Here is a 22,557-nt window from a genome sequence, read left to right on the forward strand (position 1 = left end):
AACTATCAAAACAATGATTGGAAGGTTAATTAATAATGAAAATAATCATTAGTTGCAGCTCTAATATATAATAATAATCTATAATATAATGAGGTTACTGATGAAACTTCAGATCTTCTACATCTTTTTTTAATTTTATTTTTATTATGGAGGTTTCTGTCGTTCACAGTCCAGGTTTGAGTACATAAATCTCATTTACATAAATACATATTAACATAGAAATAACTAGACAAAACAAACAAACAAACAAACAAACAAAACCAATATACTGCATTAACCTTGTTAAAATAAAACTTGTCTTCCTTTCATTAGTAACTAACTATGAACATATCGATGACCTCGTATCTGCAGAATGTTCTGATTGGTGGATTTCACTTTGGATGATGAGAACAAGGAAGGTTTTGCTCATATTCAGTTTGTCTGCAGGATAATCAGGATAATCAGGATAATCTCGCCCTTCATTGTGACAGAAAAGTCACACAACAAAACAAAAACACAACGCAGAGTCTCTGGATGTGTAGAGAGGCTACAGCACGAATCACTGAACATTCATCTCCAGTGGAAGGAATTCTGACCCTCGTATACTACAGTGTAGTAACTATTACATTTACTACATCTTTTCACCTGAAAACAAACTTAATTTTATTTTTAATTTAATTTTAATTATTAACTTAATTTAGAGCATCGTTTTGTAGAACCTCTTCCAACTTGCACCAAGTGCAAAAGCTCCTATCTGCACTTTGTGATGCATTAATATCTATAACACATAATATAATAATATAGTCCTAAAAACAGTGTTTTATGTGTTGGGTGTCCTTAACAAGTAGCATTCTGTAAGAAAACAAGTTTTTTTTAGTTTTCTCAAAAAAGTGCATTTTTCAGATCGGAGGTTTGTACAAACAACGTCACCATGGAAACCCTCTCCTTATATCACAGCTATTTCCATTAAATCAGGTCAAGTCTCTCTACTTAATCCATTTTAACCACATTCCCCTAAATTTGCCCATTTGCATTTTTATAGAAAATGTTTTTCTTCCCATTATGTAAATTTTTATCCGATCTTCTAGTGATGGAGCATCTGGTTGCAATAAGTAATATTCTCATTAGGTGTTTATCTGCCTTTGTCTGGATGTTCTGTATGACATTGAAATAACTGTTTCCAAGCATTTATGAGTTTCCCGCCAGTAGGAGGTGATTTTTAAGGCAGTTCATTACATCACCCTGATATCTCTTCCCTCCAGCAGTGCCAGTATGTAGTTCTCCGTTGTGATTTGCTTCCTCGGATATTATCATCCCAGATCTTCTACATCTTTTATGACAGAATATAAATGATTTTAACTTTTTAAAATATTTAAACTTTTTCTCAAAATTACATCTTTATCTTGTAAACTTACAACTTTCTTGTAAAATTATGACAAATAAAGTAGAAAAGTACATTATTCTTGTGATATTAAGCCTTTTTACTTTGAAATTACTACTTTATTCATAAAACACGATGTCAAACGTTGATCGTCATGTTGTTAAAATAAATTCATCTGAGTTATGAGTTTGCAGCTGCCTGTGATCACCTCATACATCAGTTTTGTAATTTACTCCTCACAGTAACCACGGCGACGCTCTTTCAGCTGTTTACTGTTCTGTTTGTGATCAGTCTCAGGACAATAAAGTTATAGTTGTTTGAAGTTTTATTGAAGTGAACCAGTCGATCTAAGAGCTGATCTGTAAAACGATCAGCCTGAATGTAAAAACAGCGGTCTGGTCCTTTAATGGCGTTTCAGCCGCTTCCGTTTTTGCAGGAGCTGCAGGTCGTGTTTCGGCTGACCTCGCTGTAAATCGATGCGTCACATAAATGACTTTAACGTACATTAACGGTGTCGAGGGACCGCTGATTTACATGTGACCTCCTGCCTGACGGGCTGTCCGAGCGCGTCTTTATTCTGCAGCGACAGCGCGGGGCAGGGCGGCGGCGATGTCATCAGTATGCTGAGCCCTGAGCCAATCATTGAGCTTCCTGACCTGCTGAAATTGGATCGTGTGGACGGAGCAGCAGCAGCAGCAGCAGCTGGACGTTCTATCAGAGAACTCTCAGAGCTGATGAGAACAGAGGAGCGGAGAACGTGAGAGAACTGATAATGTTCCCACAACTGCTGCTGGTCTGATTCTGCAGATACAAACACAATATGAAGAACTGAGGCTGCTGCATTCAACTGTGGACCAGTTCCCAGTGTTCCCAGTGTGTTAAACCAGCAGTCAGGTGTCTGAAATCATTCCTCCTGTTCATACTGGATATTAAAAGATCCTTCAAATGTGCTTTCAATGCATTTAAAAGTCTGTGTGAAGCTTCTATTCAGCTTCAGCAGTCTGAGTTAGTCATATCAAGTGGATATCTGACACATTTACAGTCTTTGTGTTTCCTCGGACAGTGTTTCCCTGTTGAGCTGCAACCCAGTCGCCAGAAGAAAACGTCGGAACGTTTCTGCAAACCACAGAAACGTTGAATATATACGTTTCAACACGTGAAATACGCATCATTTCAACATTTCTACCCGTTGAATAATGATGTTTTATGGTGTGACAATGCTGTGGTTCAGGTCTGGTTAGGGTTAGGGGAAAGATCATGGTTTGGGTTAAAATAAAAAATAAAATAAAAACAGCCGATGTCTCACTAAAAAAAAAGCCGGTTCTCTCGCCAGAAAAACGGCTGCAAGTGTCCTGACGTCTCGCTAAAAACACCCGCTTTAGTCGGTTGAAACAGGAAGCGGACATTGGTTTCGGGTGTCAGTTTCAAAGTGGTCTTGAACCGTGCTCTCTGCTGCCCCTCCTCCTCCTATATAGGAAAGATCAACTCATATAGATCACATGTGAACTACGTCACTTTAGAAATGTTGAGACGCTGTGTAGTTCATTCATGTGTTGAAACGTACAGCGCCGACGTTTTATTCTGGCGACCAGGCTGTTGAGCTGCAGGTGGAAGTAAAGTAACAAAAAGAGGAACTTTGGCACTAAAAAGACTGTAACGTTGAAAGATATCTACTTGATTTGACTCATTTGGACGCTGAAGCTTCATATTAGCTTCAGACTGTGGATTTTGTCCTCCATCACTTCCATTGTAAGGTCATTATGAAGGGATCTTCTAATGGTCAGTATGAACATGAGGAATGATTACAGCAAGAAAAACAGCTGTTGTTTTAAGACACCGTCTTTGTTATGACATCACAGTGTGGAGCATTTGTAGTAGTAGTGACCAATCAGCGCACATTCCTGGTAGATTTCTTGGAAACATGAACACCATATTTCTCCCATTTAACTCCCATTATAACATTTGAAAAAAATGATTAATTAAAAACCGTCTGGGCTGCATTTTGGTGTCTGATAGACTTCCTGAAGCGATGAATGTTTTAAACCTGAACGTGCTGCTGCTGCTGCCACAATATGAACAAATACACTGTTTATTTATCTCCAGTTGTTGTTCTGTTCTTCTTGATACAACTGCAGTGAAACTTTGAGTATAAACTGGATCCTGGAACAAACTGTGGGGGGGGGGAACTCTTGTTAACAGTGTTTTGTCGTCTAACAGAGTGAGACTGCAGCAGCTGAACGGGGGCTTGCAGTCTGAGGGTTTTGGAGGTGAGAGCTGCCCTGGCAGGTCGTTTCTCTTCACCGGCGTCATTATTGCACAGCGAAGCAGAACAGGACACGACGGCTTTCACATCGATTTACAGCAGAGAGAGAGAGAGAGAGAGAGAGAGAGAGAGAGAGAGAGAGAGAGAGAGAGAGGGAGAGAGAGAGAGAGAGGGAGAGAGAGAGGGAGAGGGAGGGAGGGGGCAGCGTATGGCTAACATCATGTCTTAATCCCTCTCTTCTGTTTCTTTTCACCCGCTTTCATTTCATCACATCGTCTTCTCAAATAGAAACATATTCTGAGCTCGTTAAAACCTTCATTTAGAAGCATTAATCTGGTTGAGTTGATGGTTTTATTTTCCTTTTATGCAACAAAACATCTGAACAGTCATTTAATCTGAATTCATTCACATCTGTTTTCAGTGCAGTTTCCTCTCGTTTCAGGAGTTTTCTTAGTAAAATAAATGTTTTTCAGTATCTTGAAATCAGACACATTCAAGAACATCACTGCTCTAGAAAATAATCTGACTTTTAAACGGACTTTCTGACAGATTCTTTCTGAGAAATCTCCTTTCACTGATCAAACAGTAACATGTACAACAATGAAATGAAAGATGACTACACTGTGAGTTAGGGTTTGTATGATTAAAGCCCTGTTATATTATATATATATATATATATATATATATATATATATATATATATATATATATATATATATATATATATATATATATATATATATATATATAAATAGAGGCGTCTTGTAATCCCCTGTGGACCAGATGACATATAATAATAACTAATAATAACCATATAAAAATAACTATTACAACAGTTCCAGATGTTAACGGGGGTTTTTGAAAGAGGTTTTCTTATTTCTGGAACAACCTGGAAGTTTCAGTTTTACTTCGGCTCTATAAGGTCTCATTAGGAGGAAGATCAGGAGATAGGATCAAAAGCTCCGGAGCAGCAACTAATCGTTTTATACTAAAAGTAATTATCAGGTGTTTAACGGTTAATTTTTCAGGACGGACGGAGGAGCAATTCAGTGCAAATTATAAGAAAACCTTTGACTCTTGACTAAACTGACAGAAAATAACGGTTTTCAGTGTCAAACGATGTATCAGCACGTTAGTCTTTATCCATTAATGTCCTAAAAGTAGCTGCTGTGTTAGTTTTGGGGATATTTCTTTAAAAGAGTCGAATATAGGAAGCTCAAACAACCTAAAACCTAATTGTCAAGAGTTTAATTTATTAAGAATTTATGCAAATTAACAACTCTGAATCCAAATGTAATGAATCTGCACTGACTGACTAAACCAACTTAAGACTTCTTTCTTATAATTTGCACCAGATTGCACCACAATCTCTGTAAAATATCCAAAAAAATCAACCGTTAAAATACCTGATGTTTCACTGATGTTTGGATTCGTGAACTTTGGGACTTTCTTCACTTCCTGTTTGTCTCTCTGGTCTCTGAGGATGTGAGACCTCACGGCTCTGAAAAACTGGAACTCATCGGTTAGTTTATTTGTTTTTTAAAGCAGCTGTTAGTTTCACTTCAGGTCTTCATCTCTCAGTAAAAAGTCAAATTTATCCTTTAATTCACATCATCGCAGCGAATCATCTGACGGGAAAATCTTTTTACCACTTCTTCTATTTTATGTTGAGCACTTTATGTTACATTTTTGCTATACAATTAACGTTTATTATTATTATTATTATTATTATTATTATTATTATTATTATTATTATTACTAAGTACTGTTTTTATGTCAAGAAGGTTACTACATGATGGCATCTTTTAAAAAAACGATTCATGTTTCTATTGATTTGTTTTGTGACTGCTGCGTTTTGGAGAGTTGCCGAGCGAAGATGTCGTGTCATAAAGCAGAGGACAGATTAAATCTGGGTGGAAACAGGAAGTGAATTTACGTCTCTCTGACATGAACAGGAGAGGTCACTGATGAAAATCTGTAAATCAGTGCATTGATTGTTGTTTCAATCAATCGGAGGTCTTATTAAATCGACCTTTCGTGGGCTTCAAGGACTCGTTAACTCAGCTGCTGCTGATAATGACAGAGAAGAAGAAGAAGAACGTGAAGACACAACAACCTTCAAGTCTCGTTAGCAACACGGCTCTGTGGATGCTAACGTCCGTCTGTATAGTTTATGATCCTCTGACTTCTCCTCTAGCGCCACCATGAGGTCGACTTTCAGCTCTTTATTTAGTGAAATATGCCGACAACACGTTCATGTTCCCCTCCGGATGAACCATAATAACTTTGATCTGCTGATCATGGTCAAAATTTCAATTAATCAAATAATTTGGTTTAGAGCTGCAATAATTAATCAATTAACTGACTGACAGAAATTAATCTGCAGTAATTTTTATGATCAGATAACAGAAACACCAGCTTCTCATATGATGATTTAATGCAAACATGACGGGACTGTTGGTCAAACATTATGAAGGGTTATTATGCATTAAGCCTTCCAGTCAGCAGTCCCAAAGCTTTGGACCCTAACCCTTAACCCCAAACCCTAACCTCAACCCTTAACCCTAACCCCTAACCCTAACCCTAACCTCAACCCTGCACCCCAATCCTTAACCCTAACCCCAATCCTGCACCCTAACCCCAAACCCTAACCCCACCCCTAAACCCTAACCCCAACCCTTAACCCTAACCCCAAACCCTAACCCCACCCCTAAACCCTAACCCCAACCCTTAACCCTAACCCCAAACCCTAACCCCACCCCTAAACCCTAACCCTAACCCCACCCCTAAACCCTAACCCCCTAACCCTAACCCCAAACCCTACACCCTAATCTAACCCCACCCCTAACCCTAACCCTTGGACAATGTAGACTCCCTTAAAAAGCAGCTAAAAACCCGTTTGTTCAAACAGGCATTTGGATAGTTTGTGACATTTTATCCTAATTTGTCCATTTTATCTGCTCGACTTGTATATTTTATCTGGTGTCTTTGCTTTTTATTTATTCTGCTTTTATTTTATTTTATTTCTTTGACTGTGAAGCACTTTGTAACTGGTGTTTGTGAAAGGTGCTATATAAATAAACGTTGCTTGCTTGCTGTTGTGTTTTTATGGATTTAATCCAATATGTATTTATTTTATTCTACACTTGACCCTTATAACTATGTCTATGTTTTTATTTGACTGCATTTCTCAGTTTTGTTGTGCAAATGTCTCCAGATGACAGAACGTTTATCTCGTCTTCAGCGTCAGTCAGACTGCAGCGAGACGAGATGAGATGAGATGAGATGAGATGGAGAAAATGGCTGATCAGAAACAACAACACGGTAATTTAAATTTATCAGACAGTCGAGTGGCGGCTCTGTGTTTTATTTCCAGGTTGTTCGATATTCTCTCTCTCTCTCCCATCCTGAAATGAATTTCAGGGTTAAACTGAGCTGCATGTGAGGAGGTGTGAACACACAGCGGTCTGTCATCATCCGCCTCCACAGTGTGTCCACACAGTCACACCTGCTCTGCGAGCTGCCAACAAAGCAGCTTATGTAAAGTCTTCAGTGTAAAAACCCGACGACGACAGAGCGGCCTCGCCACCGAGCTGCAAGACGATCCGAGGTCACATGACTCACACACACTCAGCTCAACACACACACACACACACACACACACACACAGTTCTGTTTTTCATGTTCATTTTGTTTAATTTGATCTGATTTTAGAGGCATTTTGTTTTGTTTTTAGCTTTAATCAAGTCATTTCTTTCCTTGACTGAATCCTAAAAACAAGAGAGGACGCTGCTGATGATCTTCATCAAGACTCCTGAGGATTTACTGAGTAAATAGAGAGCTGAAGTCACTGATGTCACTTCCTGTCTAGCTTCTGTAACTCAACACAATCTCTCATTCAGTGTCTCTTTCATTGGTCTCTCTGAAAAAAATGAAGCATGTTCCTACATACAGATCCCATGAAAAGAACTACAAATGCAGCAGCAGCATAACTTGGATTTGTCCATATCCATAAAACTCCCTGATGCTTTCTTCTATAAAGTCTAGTAATCTGAGATGTGTACAGACGTCTATCTGTCCTGCTGTTATTAGACGTGTTTGAACTCGCTGCTCGCCGCTCCTCCACTCACTCATGGACTCGTCTCCTCTGTCCAGCCGTGACGTTTAGCCTGCAAACCTCTAGGACTTATGGGAAACGATGTCTGTTAAAGGCCAATAAAGAATATAAATATTGAATAAACAATGATATTTGATGTTTTTTTTCTCTCATCCTTATCTAAACATATGAAGTCACATGACATACTGTTGAGAAAGGTTCTGATCTAAGGCTGGATTTCTACTCGTGGACTGTTGATACCACAGCAGAGTAAAGAAGGCACAACAACGGCTACACTTTCTGAGATCACTGAAGAAAGTTAAAACTTCTATGGCTGTAGCATTGAAGGCATCCTCACGTACTGCATCTCAACACACCAGCTGCACCCGCCGCAGAGAGACGAGCTCCGCGGCGGGTCATCGACTGCTCCCAGAGAGTCATCAGAGCCCAGCTGCCGCCTCTCAACACTATCTACAGCTCCCGCTGTCTCCGTAGAACCACCACCATCGTCTGCAATGACCCGACACACTCCTGCCACCACCTCTTCACTCTACCAACCAGAGCAAGAAATCCTCCTGAAGCGATCTGCCAAAACGCCACAGATTTAGGACTTTAAGGCAGCTACCTCACCTGCACTGACATATTTGCACATCATATACTGCACTGTAGCTAATGTCTCACATCCAGAGACACCTAACCCCGGGATTCCACCGGGCGCGTGTGCACCGTGTTCCGGCTCCGACGTGGTTTTGCTCCGTCCTCCGTGCACGGCGCCCTGTTCCACCGGGAGCGTGTCAGAGGCGGAGCGTCTTCACTGCGGGGAAGCCTTCCGCCGTTTAAAGTCAGTTGCACTCCTACTACAGTAATTACAGCAGCCTAGTCAAAGCTGATAAAGTGCCTCAAGGCTACCATAATTACTGCAGTAGAAGGGCAACTAAATTGCCCAATTTTGTTAACTTGCTCATTTTTGTGCTTCTACTATGGTTAAGTAGGCTACGTAGTTAAATGGTTTCTTTATTCGTCTGTTTTAATTGTGTTTATTGTTGATATACGACCAGGAGTCTGCGCAGGGTGTTTTATTTTGAAAATTGACCGGGCCGCGTCGGAGCCGGAACGTGGACCAGTGGACTTTAGGGGTAAGACTGTGACCGATGCACATGATATGCACAATGATTTACTTCCTTTTCCGCGTCTTTTTATCCTTTTTACAGTACGTACAATGACATGGTATTCATATTCTTAGCAGAGTTACACATGTTAATGAGATCTTTAATGAAGTTTTCTTACTTCTGGAGCAGAATCCAGACGTTCTGGTTTGACTTCGGCTCTATACGGGTTTAAATCAAAAGGAAAATAATAAAATAATTGTAGTAAATCTCACCCTCTTCCTCAGGTTGTAGGTCAGCACCAGGTTTCTGGCGAAGTGGATCGCGAAGGCCGAGTAGAACTCCAGAACCTTCTGCAGCGCGTCTCGTTTGATGATGTGGAGGTCGCAGTAGGTCAACGCTCGGACGTTAGCGCAGGACTGAGCCAAGGTCATCTCCTTCCAGAACACGTCACCGAACACATCACCTTTACCTGCAGACACACGGAAACACTTTGAAACTAATTCTGCATTAAACCGTTGAATTAAAACCAGTAAAAGAGCGACAGTCAAAGCTCAAACGATGGAAAACATGATGGAAATATGACGTTTCTGTTAGTTTCATGTATTGATGTGAGGAAGGTTACAGCCTCCTCATCATCGCTCCACACAGATCTGATGTTCAGTGACGTTTAAGTCACATGATTCATGATGTCATCATTTATTCACAGAGCTGCTGTTACACCTCAAACAACAGGAAATGATATTTATGATGTTTCGATATTTTATTTTGAAAATTTCGGCGTTTCCTCTCAAAGCAAACTGAAAATGTTCATTAAAACAGGTAACAGATAATGAAACTGTTTTCAGTGTCTATAAATTAACCTCAATATCTTGAAACAAGACAGAATAAGACAAATCAATGTAGAGCTGCAACGATTAGTCAATTAATTGATTAATCGATCAAGAGAAAATTAATCAGCAACTATTTTGAAGATCGAATAATTGTTTCAGTCATTTTTTTAAAGCCAAGAATATTCTCTGGTTCCAGCTTCTCCTTTGTGAGGATTTCCTGCTTTTCTCTGTTTTGTAATCTGAATATCTTTGGACGGACAAAACAAGACGTGTGAAGACGTCACCAAGGACGGAAGGATAGACCAAATGATTAATCAATGAATTGATAAAATATTAAATGAAGATGAATCATCTGGGGGTTAAAATTCTTATTTTACAGTTTTCACCTCCAGAAAAATGTTCCCCAAAAGCTCAAACCTGCAATAAATGTAAAACACATGAAGGTACGTTTATCTACCTGTTTTGGTCACATGATCACATCCACATTAAACCATAACTCACCAAATCACTGTTAACAATTCTTTTATTTCTGCCCCCAAAAAAACTGTATTTTGCTGCGTTGATCCCAAACGGCGACCTCCGGGGCTGTGAAACGAAGCCAAAAACTGCAGTTCCTTGAACGACCACTTGAGGCTCCAAAAGCGAGTCAATCCCCATAGACCCCCATGTTAAAATGTCCAACTTTACAGCAGAAATAAACATGTTTACAGCCTGGTACAAACAACGGTTTTGGTCTCTGTAGCTAATTTCCTCTTTCATGACAACTGTACGGGGTGAATTTTTTTATAACTCACCCGTTTAAATTTTATTAAGCCGTAAAGTTCTGCATAATGAAGGACATGGCTGCTTTGAGTGACAGGTCCACCAGCGGCTAGGTGGCTTGTTTCAGCCATTCGGCCCCGCCTCTTTGCCCATTTTTGATTGGCTGGGAGTTAGGCAGCGTCACACACTGCCAAGATGGCGACGGCCGAAGCGGCTCACTTTGAGCTTCAAAACCGCTCTTCAGAAACCAACGAGTGACGTCACGGTAACAACGTCCATATTTTTATAGTCTATGGTTAAAATACACGTCTGGTTATATTTTAAATTGATCTTATTGTCAACAAATCTCATGTTTGGATCCAAACCAATAATAAATAAACTGATCTTCTAACAAGTGTGTTTATCTAAAGCCTGATATATCTGATTCAAACACTTGACAGGTGTTTGTTTGTTTCATAAACATGAAGCTGTATCTTTGTGATGGATGTACCTCTGGAGACAAAGAACACATGAACCAAATTTCATGGTCCCTACAGTCGACATGTGGACATCACAGATCTGAACTCTTCTCCCACTCGAGAATCAATCATTAAGACTCTGGAAAGCTTTGCGATCGTTCCTACAGAGACTCTTCTGCGTCTCTCTGGAAGGTTATTCATTCATTTATTTATTTTCTATTATATTCCTGTACAAATATGTTTATATTCAGGGTGGGTTTTTCTCTTTTGTTTGCCTTTCAGTTGTTGTTGTTGCTGTTAATGAGTGTGTATGTGTTCAACATTAAAAAAACAATTAAAAATAATGATAATAAAAAATAAATGAAGATTAATGAATACTCAAGATAATCGTTAGTTTCAGCTGTAAATAAAGAACAAAACAAATTCTTGAAAACAACCTGATCAAGTGAAATATAAATGAGATTTTTCTGCATTTATTTGAAGTCAGATTAACATCTGAACATCAGTCTCGTTGTGTTTTTTTTTAAATCGCAGTAGTTTGATCTATCGTCACAGTGTTGTTGCTTCCTCTGAGCTTCTGTTTGAGGAATCTGCCTGAATCTCATCTGACTGATCAGTTTTTTTTGTTTCCTCATCTTTGGTTTCTTCCATGAACTCACACGTCTGTCCCCTCTGGTGAAGACAGATTCATGTGGACACATCCATCGGAGGATGATGAACGTTGTCATTAATGAAGCAAAACAGACCAAGTTTCTGCAGAGAAAAACACACATTGATCAGAGTGAAGAATGATGTCGACCGCAGCTGCTCCGAGAAAAAAAAAAACATTAATGTGAAAAACAGGATGTGAAGCCGAGCTGAGGTGAACACGTGGACTTTAAATAGTCTCTAAATTGATGTGAAACTACGGTTCAGAGTGTTTCTGCAGTGAGAATGTAAATATTTATTCTGACAGGAACTGAAGCTGATTCAGTCCACTGATAACAAAACTCCTCTGGAAATGATCTGGACAGAAACAAGGTCACTGAGGTGCAGTCAGCTCCATTTATCTGTTCCCAGCATCTCAAGTCAGTCAGCTGTAGAGGTGCTAGCTGTTTCCACCTGTTCCCAGTCTTTATGCTAAGCTAAGCTAACCGTCTGCTGACTGTAGCTTCATATTTATCACATGAGATTCCTCCTCCTGCTCTTACTGAGGTTTCTCCCATTTTTTCCTTGTTAAAAGCTGTTTTGGGGAGTTTTTTCCTCATTGAATCGATGTCTTACGCTGCACAGATTGTAAAACTCTTTGAGGCAAATTTGTGATTCAGGATTTTGTGGCTGTATTAGTCAGTTTTACTAAAAAGGTCATTCTGGCTGTTTTCTATATTTATCTTCTTGTCAACAAATCTCATGTTTGGATCCAAACCAACAATGAACTGATCTACTAACAAGTATTGTGTGTGTATCAAAGCCTGATATATCTTATTCCTCCGTTATAGAAGAAAAATAAAGAAAACTGGCAGCTGGGTCCTTTATATTTTAACTATTGTTTAATTCTACTCTCTCTTCTTTTTTAATTTTTGAAGCATTTGAGCTGCATTTTGTTTTTTCCAGCCTCTATATTTATATTCTGGGGCTCTACTGGAATATCTTTGCATGATTTCCAGTTAAAAACTCCTTATTTATCTTCTACTGGTCCTTTATGCAGCCCCTCAGTTCAGCCTCTGTCTGAAACAGGCCGTTTTAGCTCCTGTCTCTTTAAGGCTCCGCCTCCTGATGAGCCCGCTCTGTTCTGATTGGTCAGCTTTCAGGAAACAAACTATAGTAGCAGGATTTCACTTCTTTTTCTCCTTCTTTACTCCAAATGTCAACTTCTCAGATCCATCCGTACATGTCGGAGCTGACGTCTTATGGAGTCTGGATTTGGGACGCAGCTTAAGTTTAGTGTGACATCCTCATGTTTAGCATTTTAGCAGCAATATGTAATATGCATTAGCATGTTAGCACATGCAGCACAGATGAGGCAGACAGAAATTCATTCATTATTTTTAAATTTAAACATGTGGTGCTCGATGAAGAGTCAGAGGAGGAGTGAATCCATCCAACATATATATATATATGTATATATGAGATAATTTAGTCAGACAAACACTGACATCCACAGAGCCTCACTGCTAGTTTACTAAAGATTAAGACATTTTATGTAAACAGGAAGCTGTGTTTCAGTCTGCAGAGCATCTTCTGAATATCAGGCAGAGGTTAAAGAGCTCAGAGGTTTTGATGAATTGCATAACGACTCTGACAGCTGTTTGTTGAGCTGTGCTCCGCCTCGACAGCTTCCTCCATCATCTTTCACTCCGCTGGTCGTTTTCCCTCCTTCAGCCCCCCAAAAAACACCCAGACAGCATGTTTCAGAAAAAAAAAACACTTCATGCATAAAAATGAAGCTTTTGCTAACGAGCAGCCTGGAGCGTGATTCCTTCACATGCTGATGGAAAGAGCAAACACGTTTAGTTTCTTGGTTTGATGTGCTGAGGGAGCAGCGCAGCGTCTTTTTCTGTGAGTGGCAGGTGACTCTGCAGGGTTCAGTGTTTGTGTTTCAGAGCTCAGGTGTTTCCTCCGGAGAGAGAGAGAGAGAGAGAGAGAGGGAGGGAGGGAGGTGGAGGTGGCAGCTGGCAGCAGCAAAAAAAAAAAACACATTTTCACTTCTCCTTTTCACTTCCAGACTCAAAACACAGCGACACTTCATTTATAAACCTGAGAGGAGACCAGAAGGTTCTGCAGTTTCGAACAGGAAACCTCCTTCATTTAATGAAAGACACCTTCGCTGTTGTTGTGACTGAGACAGAGAGGAACTGAACTTCTGTTCAGAAATAAAGAAAATGAGGAAGTTGTTAAAAATATGTAGTGGAACAAACAGTGGACGGATTCTTTAGACTCCTCTGGTGTGTTTGTGATTTTACACATTGATTTATCACAGAGTTTGGACAGAAGGCGTATAATATAATATAATATAATATAATATAATATAATATAATATAATATAATATAATATAATATAATAATATATGTTTTAATGTTTGTATATTGATCTTTTCTCTGTTTGTGTCCTTTTAACCGATCAGACTGAAAAACCAGTTTGATAAAATAACTTGAACATTTGGCTTTATTTCGTATTTCCAACAGACATCATCATTATTCTGGATTAAAGTATAATGAAAATATTTAGATGAACTCTGATGAAGGGAGGATACGTCATCAGCGGAGCTTCGTCTTTAAAGGGAGAATCCTGTTATACAAGTTCAACTGAGTGTTGGATTAAACGGAAGCCGTTCTGACAGGAGACGAACCTGAAGAGGAAACTTTATCAAAACTTCCTGCAGAAGGTCAAACATGAAACACTGATGCTTTTAAATGAGACTCTGAGTGCTGACGGACACCGTTGGCAGCTGGACAAAAGAGTCTGTTTACAGTTTTACACACTAAAATTAAAAATAAACACAAGTTTAGTGAAACCCGACACTACAGAGGAGAAAAACATCTGCACAACTGTGAGCTCGTTCTCAGCCTAAACACAGAAATCTACAGTCACATGATGTCACGTCAAGGTTCTGCTATGAATCAATCACGTAGGTCCTTAATTGTAAACTCTTTAATATACAGCAGCTTTTTACTTTATGTAGTGTCTCATAATCAACTCATTCTTTTAAAGTAGATCTTATTAAATATTTTTATTAGGGACTGAGCCCAAAAGGCAGAGGACTACTGTAAAACAGTTTTTTGTGTTTGTTTGTTTGTTTCTTTATTATTACGCCACTTAAACCCTAAATTTGACCCCCTAAACATGCTCAACATGTTCAAACATGGTCTGGTGAAAAATTTGATAAAACTCCCTCAGTGCTGTGAAACACTCTGCAACACACTCATTATAAAATCAATGTGCACTAAAACCTGTCGGTTTAACCTGGCTTTTATGTAGCGTCTCATAATCAACTCATTCTTTTAAAGTAGATCTTACTAAATATTTTTAATTGTTATTATTATCTGTTGTTTATTTATTTTCTTATTTTATTTACATTTTTCACATCACCTTGTTGTGCTTTAGTCTCCGTATTGACCATCCTGTGCGTTTGTCAATCACTTTGAATTGCATTTGACTTGTATGAAAGGTGCTATATAAATAAAAGTTTGATTGATTGATTGATTGAATTGAAACACCATATGAGCATGTGAGAGGACAGTGAAGCTTCCTCGGACAAATAAAGGTTTAAAAAATGAGGACAACGTCGGTAAAAAGACGTCATCGGTGGACTTTCAAATAACAAACATACATCAGGCAACACTTCACACTTCTTACATCACAAACACGTCTAAAACACGCCAGTTTTAAATGTGTTCTGCAGCATTATAAGGCTCAACTGACATCCTGCCAGAATGTCTTTTCCTTCTTTCCAGCTCATAATCAAAGCAAAGTCTCAGCTCCCGGTGCGACAGTAATGATCTTTTATAATAAATCGTTTGCACCAGAGCTCCTCTGTGGTTGGTCACAAGTGTCTCTCTGTTTATCAACATTTCAACTGTTGGTGTCTCAGCTATGAACCAATCACTTAGGTCCTTAATTGTAAACTCACCAATCAGGCGTAAGCACTATAAAAAAAAAGGCAACAGGTGAGTGAACCTGTCTTCAACAAACATGGAGGGCAACAAAGGGGGGGGGGGGGCAGGTTGGTTGATCATGTTGTGGGTTGACAGCTGATTTACTGTTGCAGTAACAGTAATTCGGACATTTCTACAAGAGCACAGGTAAGTAAAATCAATACAACGTAGCTGCTGTAAGCACTACATTAGTACTCTTTGGTGCCCATTCACTGCATCCCACGTTTGAAACGCTGCCTTGTACGCTGTCCTGTGACATTTTATATGTATTTTGATTGGTCTACATAGGATTGACGGCTGAGAACGTCAAGGAGGAAGAAGCTCCGTATGATATGTTGAACTTGTTAGCGAACAGTTGATTATTTCCACATCCAGCAGTTACGGAGCAACATCATCATTCATTTGGAGTCGTGTTTCTGTCCACCTGGTGAATGTGAGTCCAATATTCACTCTCTTTTAGCTTCTGTTTTTACTCTCTACCAACTCCTGAGGGAAATATCTGGCTCTTTAGCTGCTAAATGCTCCACTATGTTCACCAGCTAGTCTACAGCTAACTGTGTCTGTTTGGTGCTGAGCAGGTAGTGTACAGCGGCTTTTTATAGCTTTATCTCTGAAAACGACGCTATGAGACGCTGAGAGTGAACCAGAACAGTAAAGTTGCAGCCGGACAGATAAACGACGAGCTGAAACTCACTATAAAGCTCCGTAAAGCCGAGAGGAGCTGCAGAGTCTCTGATGATTCTCTGTAGGTTCATCACTACGAGTCACGACCAACGCATGATTATAGTCACATTAAGAACCGAACCCGCTCACCTAAAATGGCCACCACCTCGTCGTCCTGGATGACCTCCAGTGACCCCGACACTACGAAGCAGAGGCTGTCCACGCTCTCTCCGGCGTGGTAGATGAGGTCGCCCGGCGCGCAGTGGATGGTCTGGAACTCCATGGCGAGGGCTCGCAGGCAGCCGTCACTCGCCAGCCGAAACGCGGGGTGTTCTTTAAACACCTTCCTGTTGAGGTGGACGCAGATATCCGCTCGCATGTCCTTTGGACAAATCTGCAGCACCTGCAGACACAAAGGTCAGTCAGATACCAGCTCCTCACTGATGTGTTGTTATGGTTACTGTGGTTTCAGTCTGGCCGGCAGTGGTGGAAAGTAACTAAGTACATTTACTCAAGTACTGTATTTAAGTACAATGTTGAGGTACTTGTACTTTACTTGAGTATTTCCATGTGATGCTACTTTCTACATTTCAGAGGGAAATATTGTACTTTCTACTCCACTACATTTATTTGACAGCTTTAGTTACTTTTCAGATGAAGATTTGACACAATGGATAATATAACAAGCTTTTAAAATACAACACATTGTTAAAGATGAAACCAGTGGTTTCCAACCTTTTTGTCTTTTGACGTCTTACAAAAAGCAGTGTGTAGTCGGGGTCACATTTCACATGTCTATGAGTTGTTAACAGCTCCACCAAATAGTGATTTTTCCCTCTAAACTTCTCACATGCTTTCATTTCAATAAATGTTCAAATGATCCAATATTTCAGCAAAAATCAAAGATTAGAGAAAAAGTCCAAAAACTGAAAACAGATTTGTGTATCAGAACTTTGTTTTTTCTTCTTTCCTCTCCCATTAATCATCTCACCACCCCTCAGATTTATCTGCTGACCCTTTGGAGGGGCCCCGACCCCTAGGTTGGGAACCACTGGACTAAACTAGCTAACTGTACATAAAGTAGTGTAAACTAGCTCCACCTCCAGCAGCTACAACAGTAACATGCTGCTCTAACACTGATGCTTCACTATTAATAATCTAATGATGTCATATATAATAATATATCAGTCAGAGGGACCAAACCACTACTTTTACTGCAATACTTTAACTACATCAAGCTCATAATACTTATGTACTTTTACTTTAGTAGGATTGTCATGCAGGACTTTTACTTGTAATGGAGTACTTTTACTTCAGCAAAGGATCTTTGGTGAGACTGTATACAATTCATTTAAGGCAAAAAAGGGTCCAAATATTACTTGAGAAAGACAAAACCTTCGTTCGTGAACTCAAACTGTCCGTAACATTTGACTCAGACTGCGTCTCCTCTGTGGAGAGACTGAGCTGTTACCTTGTCGGTGTCGATGCCTCTGGACATGGACCAGGTGGACACGATGTAGTCCATCACTCGCTCGCTCAGGCCTTTGGGGACCTGGTAGAGTTTGAGGAAGTCTCGCACGCTGTTGAGCATCTCGTGGTAGCGGTTGGTGTTGGCGTACATCTGCTGGAAGATGGTGGTGACGTTACCGAAGATGGTGGCGTACAGCAGAGCTGCAAACAGGAAGGAAGCAGTTTCATTTGGTGTCAGGAATCAGAAGATACCTGAACATTCAGTTGTCAATGTCTAGATGTTGTGTGAATTATACATACAAATTCATCCCACTTAACAAACTTTATGTCTCATAATTATGACATTAATATTCAATAATGTTTTACACTTCATGCCAGAAGTGATACACTTCTTCCAAATGATGTATGTAATGTCCAATTAAGTGTTTAAGTGTCTCATGCACACCTGAGAGATGCACAGAACGAAGGTCTAAGACCAAAATGTTCGCTTTCCATTGAACTTCATGCTGACTGCTGGAATTCAACACTTTATTTTAACAAATACTGTTTTTATGTTTTGTATTTTGTATTTTGGATCCTGTTTGTCGCCTCAGAAGCAGCTGCTGCTCTCCGGCTTCCGCGAAAATTACCAAAAAAACAACACAGTATTAACGTTACGGCTGCGTATCGGTACCTTGAAGGTATCAAATCGAAATAACCCAGCACCAAGTAGTATCAAAACTTCTCCAGTCAAACGATACCTGCATTTGATCCTTTTTATACCCAGATCTAGAAAAAAAATTAATATTTGTATGGTTTTGCTTGCAGCCAATCACCACATGCTTTCCTCAATTTAATGTGACGTGTGATTGGCTACAACCCATACAGGCTGCGGTGATGATACTTTGTTGTACAGTTATTTAATAAATGTTTCAATAATTTGAACACTTTCAAAATGTATTCTTGAATGAAGTAGAAAAAAAGTATCATATGAAGTACTCTACTGGTATCGGTATATCTTTAAGGGTACTGGTATTGGTACTGGTATTGTCATTTTTTAAACGTTACCCAGTTTAAGTTCGAAGGCCTAAAAACAATAAAGTGTATTTGATCTGTAAGTTTTCCAAAAAGGTCTGTGAAAAACATTTTGCATCATGTGCAGCTGTAACATGTTTGTATTAATGGAAACTGTTTTTAGATGTTTATCTGAATGATGGTTATGAAACGTTTAACGCTTTCGTAACCATCAGGCTGCATTATTGAAACGTTCTTCATGCTGTTAGTTTTCACATTGACTTTTAAATTCTTCTATTGGTTTATAAGACACTACATTGACCTTGACTATCTATCAGAAATGTGTTTATTTGATCATCTGGTTCGTCTCTTTCAGCTTGTTCCAGAAAGCAGAAGGAAAACTTCTGTTTTCAGCCTCCAGAACATCTGAGGGGATATTTTCTAAATGTGCACTAAAACCCGTCGGTTTAACTTGGCTTTTATGTAGTGTCTCATTACATATTTTTATTTCTAATTATTATTATTATTATCTATTGTTCATTTATTTATTTATTTTATTTTTACTTTAGTCTCCGTATTGACCATCCTGTGTGTTTGTCAATCACTTTGAATTGCATTTGAGTCGGTAAAAAGACGTCATCGGTGGACTTTCAAATAACAAACATACATCAGGCAACACTTCACACTTCTTACATCACAAACACGTCTAAAACACGCCAGTTTTAAATGTGTTCTGCAGCATTATAAGGCTCAACTGACATCCTGCCAGAATGTCTTTTCCTTCTTTCCAGCTCATAATCAAAGCAAAGTCTCAGCTCCCGGTGCGACAGTCATGATCTTTTATAATAAATCGTTTTGTGGATTAAAACAAAGACGGTTACTGCGTTTGCACCAGAGCTCCTCTGTGGTTGGTCACAAGTGTCTCTCTGTTTATCGACATTTTAACTGTTGGTGTCTCCTCAGCTCATCAATGCAGACTGACTCAGCCCCCCGCCACCCCCCCCCTCCCCTCTCAGCCTGTCAGCAGTATGGACCCGGGGGTCACCGGATCAATACCGAGCCGTCCACCAGCAGCAGAAACCTTGCTGTCATCCTCTCTGACTGCTGCGGAGCTGACTGTCAGGATCACTGCGACCTTTAGTCCGGTCACTGCAGAGCTAACGCTGAGGCAGCACCAGCACAGGTCCGGGTCCAGGACGAGGACCAGGTCTGAGGCTCACTGCAGGGGAAGTGTTTATGACGTTTATATTAATCTTCAGGTTCAGATGTTTCCGTGCAGTAAAACAGACTGAAACGTGTCTGAAGCAGCGAGATCACAAAGCGTCAAACACTAAAATACTGACATTGACCGTCTGATCAGTGTGGCTGCCTCAGGGTTCGCCCGTCTCCTCAGTCCTTGTTGGCGGTTTTTCCCTTCATTCCAGGAAGTTGATGAGTGGAGATGAAACACACCTGAGCATTCTGGGCTCAGGAGGCTATAAATCGAGACCTGCAGGATCCTCTCGGCCTTCCCCGACCTGCCGACTGATGCTGCTTTATGTTTCACACTCTTCACACATGCTGACACACTTTACTGCGTTATTTAAGGACGCTGTGTGGTTTTCCTCTTTTGTCACACACTCTAGAGCCACGTTGTGACGTCAGGTTCAGATCAGAGTTCCTGATTCAAATCGTCCAGTTTTAGAGCTTTTAGTACTTTTCTATTTTGAACAGATTCTGGTTTGCACAGATGAGCTCATGAATGTTGATTGTAGATATTTTGCTTCTGAAATATGCTGTTGTGAAGAAACTTGATTGTCTTTTAGTGGAGACACACAATGTCTACAATAACTGTATGAATCTTTCAATGTGTAATCTGATTCATTTATTATCTGACTTTTTTATATTTTATCTTCTATTTTGATAAAGTGCAAATAAATAAATGAACAAACAAATGATTGAAGCAATGTTGAAATTCAGTTATTAGTTAAATTAGCAAATAAAATGCAGAATATTCTGTTTTTAGCTGTTTTAAATTCTAGTTAAATGATCTGAGAATATCACTGGATATTGAACTAAATAATATTTGAGATTTTTGTAAATTCAATTCAAGACTTTTTTTTTTTTTTTTTTTTAAAAAAAGGGAAACTGATTTCAAAGCTTTTTAAGACTTTTCAACGATAATAAAATCCAGTTTTTCTCTGAGGTGGTGAGCAGGAGTTTGGTCTCTCGGAGAGAAATGGACCAGCTATTTCTGTTCTTCCTCTCAGATCCCGTCCTGACGTCACACTCGGTATCACAACACTCACACTCGCCACGTTAATGACCCAAACTCTCATCCTGGATCCAGGATGCTCGCTGTCATAGCAACCGCTTTCCATCAGCTTCCAGCGGCTCTCAGACACTTTGTGGGCCAAGAGGCTGACGAGGAGGAGGAGGAGGAGGAGGAGGAAGGTTAATCCAACACTCAGCTTCCTTCACTGTTCTTCATGAATCTAAATATGAAACCAGACTCAGTACAGTTTCTGTACAGGAGCCCCAGAGGGACAAACTGTCAGAGCAGGAAGTATAACTGGGTCAGAAGTTTACTTTAACTGGACATCTGGTGACCTCTAGATCTGATTTCTGGGAATATTTCACTGCACCGGTTTAGTAAAAGATATAAAAGTTATTTTTTATTTGTTGTGATTTAAAGTCACAAATGAATGAAGCTGTAATCTGGTGTCGGAGGTGATTTCAGGCTTCAGAGTGAGAATAAGAGACTGTAGATCCTGATGTGACACGACAGCAGCTTCCGATGAACAAGAAGAATTATCAACATTAAAGCTCTTCGTCCTTCAGCTCAGTGACGAGAAGCTTTTACCTGCAGACGTCTGGAAAACCTCAACAACCTGTCTGTCTGCTGCAGCCTGTCTGTCTGCTGCAACCTGTCTGCTGCAACCTGTCTGTCTGCTGCAACCTGTCTGTCTGCTGCAACCTGTCTGCTGCAGCCTGTCTGTCTGCTGCAACCTGTCTGCTGCAGCCTGTCTGTCTGCTGCAGCCTGTCTGTCTGCTGCAGCCTGTCTGCTGCAACCTGTCTGTCTGCTGCAACCTGTCTGTCTGCTGCAACCTGTCTGTCTGCTGCAGCCTGTCTGTCTGTTATAAACTGTCTGTCTGTTATAAACTGTCTACATTAACTGTCTTTCAGGTCAGTGGTTTGTGGTGAACATACACATAAACACAATTAAACCAACTCAGATTCTGAAATGACTTCTACATATATATTTCTTGGAAATTCAAGGATCGCTTGTATTTATGTTTCCAGACAGTGAATGAAGGGACGAGGAGACAGAAGTGAAGGAGAAACAGGAAACAGGATGTTAACCAGGTTACTCAGAGAAACCAGGTTAGGTGGGTAACCGGGGAACATTTATATTCACTGTAGTAACCTGGTTACTGTCAGTCTGTCAGATCACAAACCAGGTTTCTCCTCTACACTGACCTCATTCTGGAAGCGTGGCTCACTGATTTTCACCGTATTAGTGACGGAAGACGCTGCTTCCTGACTGTGTCTGTCCGAGAGGAGCTCGTCCTCACAAACCAACTTATTCAGACTCACTACTTTGTTTTACTTTCAGTTTTAGTCGGACTTTGGATGCAATTTTTATTAATACAAGGTTGCATCTCCAGCCGCAGTCTGTTGTTATTCACATGTGTTTGGTGACGTGTATTAATGGCAGAGAAATCTGCATTCTGCAGGAGAGATCCACCTGTGATCCCCTACCCCTCTATAGAAACCAGGTTTCTGTGATCCTCTACCCCTCTACAGAAATAAGGTTTCTGTGATCCTCTACCCCTCTACAGAAACCAGGTTTCTGTGATCCTCTACCCCTCTACAGAAATAAAGTTTCTGTGATCCTCTACCCCTCTACAGAAACCAGGTTTCTCGTTTACATGACA

At 40.0% G+C, this 22,557-nt stretch overlaps 1 protein-coding gene across 6 annotated transcripts in view; it reads right to left on the reverse strand.

The window, feature by feature from the left end:
• The window catches only part of kcnh1b (potassium voltage-gated channel, subfamily H (eag-related), member 1b), a 60,934-nt gene that overhangs the window by 2,678 nt on the left and 35,699 nt on the right, over nucleotides 1–22,557 (reverse strand). For 2 of the 6 annotated variants that reach the window (XM_044343521.1, XM_044343529.1), the window contains exons 8-10: nucleotides 17,648–17,847; nucleotides 16,327–16,579; nucleotides 9,101–9,297 (exon numbers count right to left, since the gene is read on the reverse strand). In XM_044343521.1, the coding sequence (XP_044199456.1) occupies nucleotides 9,101–9,297; nucleotides 16,327–16,579; nucleotides 17,648–17,847 (650 nt within the window). Of the gene's footprint in view, nucleotides 1–7,331; nucleotides 7,826–7,880; nucleotides 8,305–9,100; nucleotides 9,298–16,326; nucleotides 16,580–17,647; nucleotides 17,848–22,557 lie in introns of those variants that run through there. The other 4 variants (XM_044343547.1, XM_044343564.1, XM_044343538.1 and 1 more) reach the window with 4 other exon arrangements.

Source organism: Thunnus albacares, chromosome 3, assembly GCF_914725855.1.
Source record: "Thunnus albacares chromosome 3, fThuAlb1.1, whole genome shotgun sequence".
Taxonomy (NCBI): Eukaryota; Metazoa; Chordata; class Actinopteri; order Scombriformes; family Scombridae; genus Thunnus; species Thunnus albacares.